General features: G+C 40.4%; 1 protein-coding gene across 2 annotated transcripts in view; it reads left to right on the top strand.

The window, feature by feature from the left end:
* Positions 1–8,154, top strand: part of LOC105455961 (WD repeat-containing protein 47) — a 58,095-nt gene extending 49,941 nt beyond the window's left edge. Inside the window, exons 8-11 of one of the 2 annotated variants that reach the window (XM_011699698.1) lie at positions 4,031–4,200; positions 4,553–4,860; positions 5,203–5,425; positions 5,556–8,154. In XM_011699698.1, the coding sequence (XP_011698000.1) occupies positions 4,031–4,200; positions 4,553–4,860; positions 5,203–5,425; positions 5,556–5,701 (847 nt within the window). In that variant the 3' untranslated portion in view covers positions 5,702–8,154. Of the gene's footprint in view, positions 1–4,030; positions 4,201–4,552; positions 4,861–5,184; positions 5,426–5,555 lie in introns of both variants that reach the window. The other variant, XM_011699689.1, reaches the window with a different exon arrangement.
* The last annotated feature ends 5,228 nt before the right edge of the window (positions 8,155–13,382 follow it).

Here is a 13,382-nt window from a genome sequence, read left to right as displayed (position 1 = left end):
GAGACAGGCGACGGGGAATACGTTATGGTTCCTGTCAAGCCGGGAGAAATCGGATGAACTTATACATTCGTCGCTTCCGCGAAAAACGGAGAGGGAGGAAGAGAGAGACAGCGAGAGTTGTGATACATTTTGGCGGCTTCGGCGAAAATAACTGTAAATTACGAGTCGGCTAAAAGCCGATCCCGATCGTTGGGGAATGCGGGGCGGATCGTCGACGGCGAAATGACTTCACGTCCGCGATAAGCGCGTTTCGCGAACTGAAATTCGCCCGCTTGTCGTGGCGACGATAAATCCTGCTCAGCCGAGCTTGGCGTTGTTTTTACCCGGGTGGTGGACACGTTTCGGATCCCGAGATAGCGCGCCACGGAGAAGAAAAAAAAGGATGCCGGCGCGAAGCGCGAGAGAAATCACGGCTCTTACAGCGGAACGCGTCACGCTATTCAATAAGCAGCGGGCTTATCTATCATCTTGATGCGATAATATCAACGCAACTTCGCTCCGCGATGTAATTAGAACAGAGATCGCGATTAATCAAATGCGTTCTTCCACGTTGCAATAGATATCCCTTACATTAGATATCCCGCGAGGAAAGGAGCCTGGCGGTATCGCAAATTTCGTGAACTCTGTAATTTGAAGAGATTACATTGTAATGTACGCCTATGCAATGCACGTATAATAATAATGTTAACGCACGCGCCGAAAACTCGTATATCGAGACTTGTTTCTCGTTGCCAATGCTGAACTTTCAGGCTTGAATTTGCATCGACAGAAAACAGGTTGGCAATGATCAGTATTTCGTCGAGTGCGATAGCGTTCTTTAATTTACAGGGATTCGTAGTTCCAAGGATATAATTACTCTCGTGCGTTTCAAATGCATGATCAATGATTAAAAAAAAACAAGGTTGCTAATTGCTGGTTTGCATTTTTTAAAAATCTGAAGTTTAAGAAAAGATATACGTAAATTAACGTTGAAGCCGTAGAAAGCCATGCATAATTCTATACGATTATGAGCCATTTTAATTGTAATCGACAAGTCTTCGTTATCGCTCGTACGTAACAAGAGAGCTTCGCCGTATGTAAATTTGAGGTGGGTCAAGTATAAATTCGCGTCGGCTAAACTAATTTTACGCGGGTGTGTTGGCCTAACGAGCGGCAGAGGCCTTCATGCCAAACGGAGCATTCCTGCGTGTTCAGCGAATGTGGATTGCCGGTACAGTTTTTTCCATTACCGGCTACCATGCTGTAACACGTCGTTTCCGTTTACATCGTCGTGAACGCGATGTAAACGCAATATTTTTATCTTTCCTGCCATCATATTTACACCCAGCCGCGAATTCAGAGCAATTCCGCATAATTTTAATACGATGATTTTTCTCGAGTCTAATTGTTTTTCAACTGTAGACGCATTAAGTTGAGAATTCGTGAAAATATTCGGGAATTTTCGCGCAGGTTCAAATTAGTTCCGAAACCAATTTCTAAGATTCAATGAACGAGAAAAAACATGGAAATGGACTATAGAAAGTAACGTCAGCTCGTAATAAAAAGAGCTGGAGAACGTAAAATAGTCGCGCGGATGAATAAATAACGAGGTAATAATTAGGAATAATAAAAAGGCAAAAATCCATGCTTGCACGGCGCGTAGGAATTGTAGTTTCATTTTTTGAGGTAGCATTATGTTTATAGTTCAAGACAGTCCATTTTGCATTGCAAGGTAGACAACGAACGGTCCCCTTTCACTCGCAGAATATCCCGTCCACAATTCACGGCAGTGCTCATTTAACGCTGTATTACGGTGTTCCGGTAGGTTCAACGAGCTGTAATTTGTGTCCAAAGTCAATAACGCGCAGCAATTTCCATTTGTCCGTTTGCGAGCGGTGCCTCGTACTCTGCTCCGTTCGCTGCCGGCTGTTCCGTGCGCGGAACGATTCTCGCGGGCGTTGGCGCCGAGAAAGTTTGCGCGCGCGCGCGAGATATATTACCGTTACGCCGCTGAAAATTTATACCTATCCGTATTACTGGCAAAATGTAAAGTGCGACACGTATATACGCGTGCGTCTTGCGTAACTTTCGAAATTGCTGCTTAGATAGCCACCGAATACGGAGCGTCTCTTCAGCACCCGCCGTTTAAGTGTATCTTTACGTCGCAACAATAAGACGCGCGAATAAACGGCTCGTAAAATCCGCTTAATAGTGCCCAAAGAATGCGACTACACTATTCGAGACGCTGCTGCAATTACAACGTTAACGACACGCACGTACTCGTTATTACCTACGTAAAATTACGAGATGTCGTAATTACTTGGAGATTGTTCTTCGCGGCACTCGGTGCTGCGATCGGAGCAAAAGCCAGAGCTGATACGAGCGACGGGAGGTCTGGGAGGAGAACACGACTATCGAGAGGACTGATTGTTCAATTAGAACGACGTAATCCCATTGCTCGGCTTGAAATTGAGATATCACCTACTTAACGCCGTTGACATTTACGCCATTGTATTGCAGAGTAGTCAGTAAGTCTGCGGTTTCATTACTTGTGCTCCCGATCGGAGCAACGCTGTCGGCAAGTACCGCTGGCGTAATTTGTAAAAGAGATATTTACCTTTAGAAGAATAAAAAATAGAGCGGATATATAAATCACTCCTCAAATACTCGAGCTCGTGAGAATTTGCAGTTAATTTTAGGTAACACAAGCGAAAAAATATACTAAAAAAACGAAATGTGAAAACTAATAATAATAGTAATTATAATTAACTGTAAATTGTGCAAACATGACACGCACACACACTCGATTGATAAGCGAAAGTATATTTCTACATGTGTCGTTTGAAACATGAATTTCTACTTTTTGTTGACACTACTTTTTTGCATTTTTCTTGTACCTTCTGTGCCAACTTTCAAAATATAAAAAAAGTTAGTCCTCGAATATTTAGATATAAGTTGCTGAAGCAACTAGGAATATGGATTTCTTTCCTGGCGACATTTATAGTGTATCATTTCAATTTTGACAATTATCCCCTGATTTCTTAAACGACGCGCAAAATGCATCATAAATAAGGCCAAGAGAGTTATTTTTACTCATCAAGTTTAAAATTTATAGCAAGACTTAATTTTATAATTGCTTCACATTTATAATTATTATTATGACTTATGGAACTTTGATCGAATCAATGAAAAATTAAATTTAAAGTTTTAGAATTTTTTCAGCAGTATAAGAGCTTTTTTGTGCAAAAAATTTCTCATCACATATATATCAAAAGAGAATTTCGAATGTCACTACATCTGCTAATCCTGTTTTTCAAATAACTATAGGCGCAGTATTCACTTGTTCCATCACACTTTTATCACTTAATACGAACCTCTTCTCCAATTATGTCGTTATTATCTGGAGAAACCGCCTCTGCGAATAATCGTATCGTCACTTTCGAAAGTCGTTCCCCTTCGGCGCTCGCTGGAAATTGCGGCAGAAGTGACGTTAATCTCGTGCGTCACGCTCAAGCCGAATAGACTCAGAGGGACGAATTAATAATTAACAACGGGGAAGATTTTATGAGCGAACATCTTGATCAGCAAATGTAGCGGGGTGCGAGGAGTAAGCGATCGCAATCTCACACGCGTCGGCTACGCGTGTGGTGGGAAAAGAGCTGCGCTTAATTAAAATCTGCATAAAAACTGGCGTCGTGAAAGCGGCAGTGCGTCGTCTCTCTTTAAGATCATCGAGCCTCTCCCTCGAATCTCGCGGTACAGTCGGCTGTACACAATATGCAACGATATCGGCTTCAATTAGAGACGCGGTTAATGAAGGCTGGGAACGAGGAAGGGAAACAGCTCGATGAAAGTGACGTCCCGCGAGAACCCGCGCGAGCATTCTTTCTTCTTCACCTTGGGACAGATTGATGCGGCTCGTGGAACAGAGCGAAATGAAATCTCCTTTTTTAAATGGATGATTTATCGCTGCTGCGAATTGTCGAAATGTTTACTGCTTATCATCGCGTGTTTAATTCTGGAGTAACAGGATTGCGTGTTTCTCTTTCAGGGAGGATCATCAGACATATCAACCTACCGTTCTCTTCAAGAGAACGAAGCATCACAAAGGCTCCATATACTGCCTCGCGTGGACACCGGACGGTCGGCTGATCGCGACCGGAAGCAACGACAAAACTGTGAAGTTAATGCGCTTTAACGCCGATACGTCGAATCTCGAAGGTACTATTATTAACCGGAAATATAGATGTAATCTTGATATTCATTTAAAATTAAAAAAAAAGGAAAAAAGTGAGAGACCTTACAAATTATAAACTTGGCTCATTTCTATTCTAAATTTTTCATTATTCGAACAGGTAAATTAAATATTAAATTTCTTTATTTGCATTTTTTAATTTTTGCTAGAGCCTATGTTTCAGATATTGAGCAGTAATTTATACTTTAGAAATTTACATTACCAAGATACGTAATTAGTTTATTATCATTAATCGGATTTATCTGATTAATAATAACAATTAATATTTTTCACTATCTTTACGTTATTAATTCTGTATTTTTTGCGTTCAATTTTCAGGGCAAGAGGTCGAATTGACTATGCACGATGGTACAGTGCGCGACCTGTGCTTCCTCGAGGACACGTCGAACAAGTCGAGCCTTCTGATCAGCGGTGGTGCTGGCGATTGCAAGATTTACGTTACCGATTGCACGACCGGTACACCTTTCCAAGCCTTGAGCGGCCACAGCGGCCACGTGCTGACGCTTTACAACTGGGGCGGAGCGATGTTCGTCAGCGGATCGCAGGATAAAACAGTCAGATTCTGGGATCTGAGGACGAGAAGCTGCGTCAATATGGTTACACCTGCGACGGTACCTGGCAGCCGGGTGAGTCGGGTTCTCCGTCGATATTATCCGTTCTTAGTGATCATCAAAAGTGAAAATCAAAATGGATGGAATTAAAAAAAATTTTTTTTATTTGGAATCTTGCAGATAGAATTGTTTAGAATCCTTGCGTCGTCAACATCTTTCTGTTTCGTTCTGATGTCACATTGAGTTCTACGTCCGATAAATATTCGATTTACATTATTTAAATCGCACCGTCATCTCTTCCGATTGCACAGCATTAGTTACTTTCTGTCTTAAATCGGATTTTTATCGGGCGCTACTTCTAGTCGTCAGGAGTGGAAGCAGTATCGTTTGTCTGATCAGCATCTGATTCCACTACAGGTCGGTAGTCCCGTGGCTGCGCTGTGCGTGGATCCGTCTGGCCGACTGTTGGTGTCCGGCCACGAAGACAGCAGCTGCGTTCTCTTCGACATTCGCGGCGGCAGAACGGTGCAGTGCTTCAAACCCCACGCAGCAGATATCAGGAGCATACGATTCTCACCGTCGGCGTATTACTTATTGACGGCGGGATACGACAACAAATTGGTACTCACGGACTTGCAAGGTGGGTGCTTCTCACTGATTTTAATTATTAGAAATATTGAGGACGGTATTGAAAAAATTAATACTATCGCTATTATACACGTGTTATAACAATCAAAGTATAACATGAAACACGATGGAATATGTTGCAGGCGATCTTACAATGCCTCTACCTAGCGTCGTAGTCGCTCAACATCAGGACAAAGTCATCTCCGGACGTTGGCATCCGACGGAGTTCTCGTTTCTCAGTACTTCCGCCGACAAAACTGCAACCCTGTGGGCCTTACCGCCTGTCTAAAGGCCCGACATGATAACGCACCGTTATTTATTTACCTGTTCTTTAAGGACATTTTAACGTAACAATTCATCTTTGGACAATATTGTCAGACTTGTTTTTTTTTTTTTTTACATTGAATTGATTCCACAAAAGATTCAGACTTTAATTTTGACTCGTAAATAATCGCATAGATATTATAACTGCAAAAAGTGAAATTTCGAATGATATTCTAACATATTTTTGCATATTTGCACACAATTAATTATTTTTTAAATGACCAATTAAAACTCTGATTTAGTAACGACTGCGTCATTAAACTCGCAGCGTAATGCATTGATACGAGTAAAGCATTTAAATGAGTAAAACGTAACACGCTTTGAAGACTCGGGCTAGGGAGTAAAGAACGCGTAAATCACGTGATATCGGACAAACATCGGTAGGATTGTTTTTAGCTATGAATTTAATATCGGGAGTCACAAGACTGCGGACGATCCCTCGCTTCGACATTGTTTTACAACTGCGCGAAGTGAGATCGTAATATACATCGTGAGATTTAAAATATCTGTTCTTTTGCACAACACGAGAATATATAGGTTTTCAGATTTCGAAGATGTTTTTTTTTTTTTCAGGAATTACGCACGCGTACTTATTAGAACCGCGATGCAATATGTCCCCTTTCCCGGTCTCTTCTTTAACATAATTTCGTTATAATCAGAGACGCCTGTATTGTAGATACATTGACCTTAGTTAAGGAAATTTTAGGAATACAATACTCACGCTCCTGTACAGAGGACGTTTTAATTTCTAGTTTTAAACGCTCTCTTACTTTCGCATCTCAGTATCGCATCGTTGCATCGTTTCACAACGTTTTAAGTAGAAATATTCGTTCGATTTACTTTGTTCTTGTTTCATTGCAAAAACTTGTTGCCACAATTGTTGCAACGTGCGCGCGCGCGTGCGCGTTTAATTTACATAGATGCTCATACTTCCATCTTCATGTTATGTCAACTCACAAGCCAAATATACACACACGCGTTCTAGTACATAGTAGATATATATATATATTATATATATACATCTGTATTTGCGAAAGAAATTATAATACGTACGCTCATACTAATCGCTATTTTTTACGGACTAAAATAATATAAATCGAGAGAATTTATCCGAGCGTCAAGCAATTACGCGACTCGTCGCGACACGTGACTAAGCTTACGCGATTCGCGCAAAGAAGATAGTATTCTTTAGTAATATAAAGTCATAAGGACTAACAATTAGACTTAAGTTGCTTGTCGCAATCGCCAAAGCTCGCAGTAACAGCGAAACAGTGAGAAAAAAGAGGGAGAGAATAGCGCGCGTCACTTTGCGCAATTTTCTCATCGATTGTAGCGATTCGATGGTTGAACATGGGACGAAGATTTTGTAAATACACGTTCATCGGCAATTGAACTCGGCGAATCCTTTGATTTACTCATTAATCTGTCGGGTGATGATGATGCAACCATATCATTGTTTGTTTTATCCCTACTTCGACGTCAACGTTGTTAAGAGCGAGTCTTAATTTGTCCTGTTAGCATATCTTTTCAGCGTACGGACAAATCATATGTATTTTAAGATCGCGAGTGTATTCAAGGAGAATGGTAAAGAGATATTACAGAAGTATAAGAGGTAGTGAAAGCAGAATAAAGGGAAAACGGGTGAATAGGATGGTTAAAGTTAAACGCTTGCTAAATAAATTCATGATCTTTCACGTTCAATCATTCACAAGATCGCATGGAATAACATTTACTAGAGTTGATTACTTTCCCTCCTGTAGGAAAAAAGACTTTTTGATAAAATGAAATTGTTACGAATATATCATTCGTTTTTTAATTGTTTTTTGTCGCTCAGTTTACAATATATGACTTTGACAGAAATTCGAAATTTCATGAATATAGACAGTCGAGATGATCGAACTGCGAAATACTTATGTATTCGTGAAAACTCAATTTTTAGCAATTCTGTGAATGTGTTTCGTATCTTGTTGTGTAACAACTTCTTTTTCCACGCATTTTGTAATGATTGACGAAAGGAGATCAGAATGGCGATGGCGAGCAAACGGAATGGGACGGAAGCGATTATTTGTTAATAGCAATTCAATGCAACTCATCTGCTTCCATGTAGCAATTTATCGTGCCTTCTGTCGTGGCTGCTTTCGGCGATTTATATTTATTTTTGTATTTTTTCGTGAGCTCTTTTCCTCCCCATCCGCCTCCTCACATTCCCACAGCAGTAATTCCTCTCTCCTCTTATTTCACAATATATCCAAACGAGTTCGTAAACGTTCTAAAATAAAAAAAAACTCATTATCTCATACTCGAGTATTACCGCATAACGCACTATATATACATATGGCATAACTTATAACTTTGTACTTTTCTTGTAGATACGATATATGTCACGTCTAATTTAAACAATAAAATTTACGTTATTAAGATGGTTGTATTGATGATAACTAAAATCACACACACACACCCAAAAGAACTCATCAGAGTTCCATCAGAAGACCCGCCGCTGATCTTATTCGGGCCAGTTTTTCAGAAATTCGGGTAATCGGACCGATTAGAGGCCCCCGTAAGAAAGAAATTACGTCGGCGTGTGGGCCCGTACACCGTGCTGTATATACGCGCCATGAAAGCTCGATTTTTTATAAATTTCCCATAATGACTGTAATCATGCAATCTTCCACCCGCATGTATTACCTGTGGCGCCGAATTCGGCGCTCTATGGGTCCGATTCCGTGAAGTAGAGATACTTCGATCGCGAGTGTAAACCGTTCTAGTCTCGAAAATTTTAATGAGAATCGTTTAATGGAGAAGACCGGCAATTTTGGCGCTTAGAGTTTGTTTTTATTGATTATGGAAAAACTGTGCCGCTATAATATATCACGTTTGCCGATTAAAAACTGAAACAGGTAAAAAATTCTCGATGTATGATCGTACGATTTTCGTAGAATAGAAATAAATTTCTTTGACCTCAAGCTATAAAAGGACGGAATAGTCCTTCCTAATAGTCGCGTCGTAAGAAAAAAAATATGGACATGAAAACTTCAAGGGTCTATATACATTTTAAAAACATTTTATGTAGATGTATACAGAATGATAACGATTTGAAAAGCATCGAGTTTAGAAGCCAAAGTTGAATGAATAATAATATGATAAAAGATAAGTGAAAATTATGTAAAGATAATATATTTTATATTATACGCGTCTTTTTTCGGAGTGAACTTCTCGAACTTCATCGAAGTCGGCGCGAAGAGAAGAAAGGCGAAAGGCAACCGTCGCGTCGCAACGACCGTTTTCGTGATCTCCGGACCTAATCCTGTGCCCCAGGAAGCCGTCCCCGGGGCGAGGATCCACCCACGGAATTCCTGTGCGTCTGTCGGAACCATCTGTCGATTCGACGAATTCCGGTTGATTTGGCGCTTCGGGATTTTTCGAAATCCTCACCGCGGGCCATCTTATGAGCCCTAATTACTGTCGGTGCGCGATGTTCGGGACCCGGGACGAGCCACGGACACGTTACCCGGGTCCCCGAGGATAAATGTAGTTTCTGTGTTCTATCGGGGGCCCACCTACAAAATCGTGGCTCCGCGCGCTGTGCTTTCGCGCGCTCTTCAGGAATGCCCCCCGAGGTGCGACGCTCCCTCGCTAATTCTACGTTCCTATTGCGGTTTGCTCGATGATATTTGACGATGGCCGGCTCTAATTCGAATTTTTAGGATTCCGAATAACTACTTGTTATAATGCTTCCTATAGCCAGAAAGGATCCTCAGTACGCCTCAGGACAGATATTCATTCGAGTTCCTCGCTCGAATCGCAATTAAAAGTATGACGGAATAATGTCGCAAATATCGTGAATATAAACTGACTCTCGAGGCTCGTCTGTTCTTAGAACTGATCGAGTTTTTCAACGGAAACGGTGATTATAAATCGACGGAAACGGGCTTTTAGAGATGGATAGAAAGATAAATCTCCGTGGATCACGAACAAGTGATTTCGCACTTATGCACAAGAAACAGGGAACTTAGAAAGAAAGGATGTGCGACGATGCATTAGGCTAATCGCGCCGTTAAATAATTCATCACGCACGAGGTATTCAAATTAATAACGTATTACAAGAATCACCACCAATCAAGCTCGAGCGCACCAATTGCTTTGTATACTCTATCATTTCCACAGAGGTTCTCATACACTTATTCTTTACCTCGTAAGATTTTCCGTTACAGTATTATATATTTATATGTATTTTGCTAAACATTTTTTAAATGATATGTTAAAAATTAAATTGAAAAAATTGAATTACAAAAAATTTAATACGAAAAGCATAATAAAAATAGCCTCAATAATATACAGCTTCTTATAATTAATTTTAATTTATGTTATTAAAATGTGCACAAAATTGATTTGTTAAACATATAATACACAGTACTATTTTTAAATTATTTTTATTGGCAAATTCAGTGGTCAATTTGAAGTAGGCATTACTTAAAAATTTTTATTTCATCAGTTACAAAATCTAAAATATTCGTTTTCTTATCGTTTTATTCTATCATTGTGTTATTCATTGATCTATCTGCGCAAGATTTTATTTTTAGGAAACTGGTATCTGAGATATCACGACATCACAAAGAACTGCGCATCCCTGGCAATCTCCAAACCACATTCAAATGAGGAGAGAAGCTGCTCTTCATTGTAGGGCTCACAAAAGCGAAACGACCCTCGGAATGATTAAACACAGCGCGTCTCCGACCACCGCCGCGTGTAATCATTCTCGGAAGAGCAGTTTCCGTGGCCAGAAGATGATAATAATAATTTGAGTCGCGGCCACTTAGCATACGTGCAATTTTGTGCTTTAAGACAATTCCTCCCTGGCGCGCAGCCGTCGTTGTCGTCGTCGTCGTCGTCGTCATCGTCCTGGTAGAAGACGGCAGAGATTAGTATATACACACAGGAACGGTTCCTAGTCGCCTGGCCATTCGAACCCAGAAATCCGTAATCACCGACCCGGGATTGAACCCGGGGGCCTGCCCAAAGACACGACCCGAATAAAATGCGACGAAACGCGCGTAATTTGCGGGGCCTTTTCGCCGAGGCATTCGACCTTTCGGGAGAATCGGCCGGCGCCCTTTCCCGTTTCGCATAAAAGCGTCTTCGCGGTACTTTAGTTCGTCGTAAATTATTGCGTTAGACGACGTTGTTATCCCCGTGGCTATTTAAGAATACATTTTGTGGTCAGTGGACGATGGCAGACACCTACGCACGATAATATAAATATACAAGAGCGAATGAAATATGAAAATTAAGTAGAAATAATTAACATAAAAACTTTCGTTATCCGTACATCAGATGACATTAACATTTCTTTGAAACAAATGCTAATTTATATCTTTCTATTAAATATAATTTTCAAGCATCCATAACCTGCAGCGCGAATATATAACTTTGCGTGAGAGAAAACAACGAACTTCATTATTTTTTATGCTAGAAAAAATCGCTAGTAAACACAGAGTGAAAAAATTTATTTAATTGACAAGCTGAAGATCATTTTTGATCGAAAATATTTGCATGAATACGGATGGCATGTCTAGCTGATGTTAGGTATTCATAAAAAAAAGGGTAAAAAATTGGAAGATTGGACGCGAAGTAGGACCAATTTATTCATTATATAACTTCGCGTGACAAAAATTAAATTGAAATGTCGAAGCACAACACAATTTTACGCAGGAAAAAATTGCCAGTGAATACAAAGTGAATTTATTTAATTTGCAAGCTAAAGATGATTATAGGTATTTGATTCAAAATATATTTTCATTAATATGGATGGCACGTCTAGCTGTTAGGTAGATTTATAACAAAGAACAAAATTGGAAGACTAGACGTAGAAAGACCAATTTACCAATTATGTAACTTTGCGTGACAGTAATTGTCGAAGCACAACGCAACTTCACGCAGGAAAAAATCGCTAGTGAATACGAAAGAAAAAAATTCGCAAGCTGAAGATGATTATAGATATTTGATCGAAAATATTTGCTTGAATCTGGATGGCATATCTAGTTGTTAGGTAGATTAATAAAAAAAGAGGCAAAAGATATACTTATATTGAAAAACTAGACGTAAAAACCAATTTACGAAAGACTACTTTGTGATGTTGCAATATAATATAATATAAGATGATTTAAAATATATATATATTTGTGTTTAAATTGTTAAACTCTTAATGTTTTGTTTTGTATATGCGACGAAAATCAATCGGTCTCTTTATACTCTATAGCATATTTCTATTGGAATTCCATCAGCATCATCAAATCTTGCATCCATTTTTTTTTATCGACGTAGCTTATAGCAGATATGTTTCAAGGCACGCAGACATGGTGATCTAAGAACGTTTGCAAGCTCGTAGCTGCTAGCGGGTGGAGATCGGTCGCGTATCTTCGCCATAACTCCATGTAATAGCCAATATCTCACGAGAGTCGTACAAACGCGAATCGGTTACTAGTTACTACTTACGTGAGTTAACATGATTTATCGCCTAGCATTAACCGCTTACGAGACTGGTGAAGACGAAGCGAGAAGGGTAGATGCGAAGAGGAAGAGACGATGAGAGAAGGCGAAGAGAGACGGACGCGCGAAGAGGGATGAAGAGTGCAAATCTCTCTTAGGAGCCTTCACTACAGCCAATTAAGGCCCCGTTTTAATCGTTCGCGCCTAATTGCAGACCCATTACTTTGTCTCTCGAGGGTAAATACGTCGAGCTAAATACCTATGTCAAAATAAAGAATACGTAGAGTCCGAAAATCATCGACAAACGGTGGAAAAATATACGTCCAAATGGAAGAAAAACTAAAGACACACATTATAGGAATATGTAAGCTATATGATTCTTTTCAATAAATTACAAGATGTCATACAATATTCAAACTAATAAAATTTAACGTATAAAATATATTTCAAATTTTACGAGGTACTTGCCGTTTGTTATAAAAAAAAAAAAGAATTTTGTGAAACAAAGATTTAATATAAAATACAAAGAAATATCTAATATTCCGTATCTCGCGTTTCGCTCAAACGTGACACGATTCCGAATTTCTAGTCGAAGTGCTCCTGATTCTTTCTCGATCTGTTCTTCGCACAGGAACGAAAACTCGCCGCGTTGCCGTCAGCGATGCATCTCTTTTGTGAAGCCAAAGGATTTTGTGCCCTTCTAAGCCCGGTCCCCGCGCGCTGCTCGAGATGGAACCGGTCGATCTTAATAACCACCCTCGCACCACATGGCCTAAGGATCAACGGCGCGACCTGCAATCACGCCATAGACAACTCGCAGCGACTCGATCATTATCACGGCCAATAATCACTGGGACGTATTCTGCTAAGTGTTCCCCTCCGTTGAAACGCACTTCAGGGCCCCGGACTCCGAACCCCGAATGCCACCACCAGCGCTCGCCCGACGAGCAAGAAGGCTGGTCCAGGCGTTGCTCGCTCCCCTCTCCCCCACCCCTTTTCCCTACTATATTTGCCCGACCCGGTCGCTCTTTATCTCACTGTTATTTACCCTGACGATCAGCGATAATCAAGGGCCGCGGCCTGTCGGTGGATGGACGGCATCTCTAATCCGCGCCAATTACGCCGGGCGATTAAAAAGATTTAATTGTCCGACGCGCCGA

Source organism: Wasmannia auropunctata, unplaced genomic scaffold (assembly GCF_000956235.1).
Source record: "Wasmannia auropunctata unplaced genomic scaffold, wasmannia.A_1.0 LD336106.1, whole genome shotgun sequence".
Taxonomy (NCBI): Eukaryota; Metazoa; Arthropoda; class Insecta; order Hymenoptera; family Formicidae; genus Wasmannia; species Wasmannia auropunctata.
Note: the sequence above shows the minus strand (reverse complement) of the source record. Positions and strands in the feature narration are given on the sequence as shown.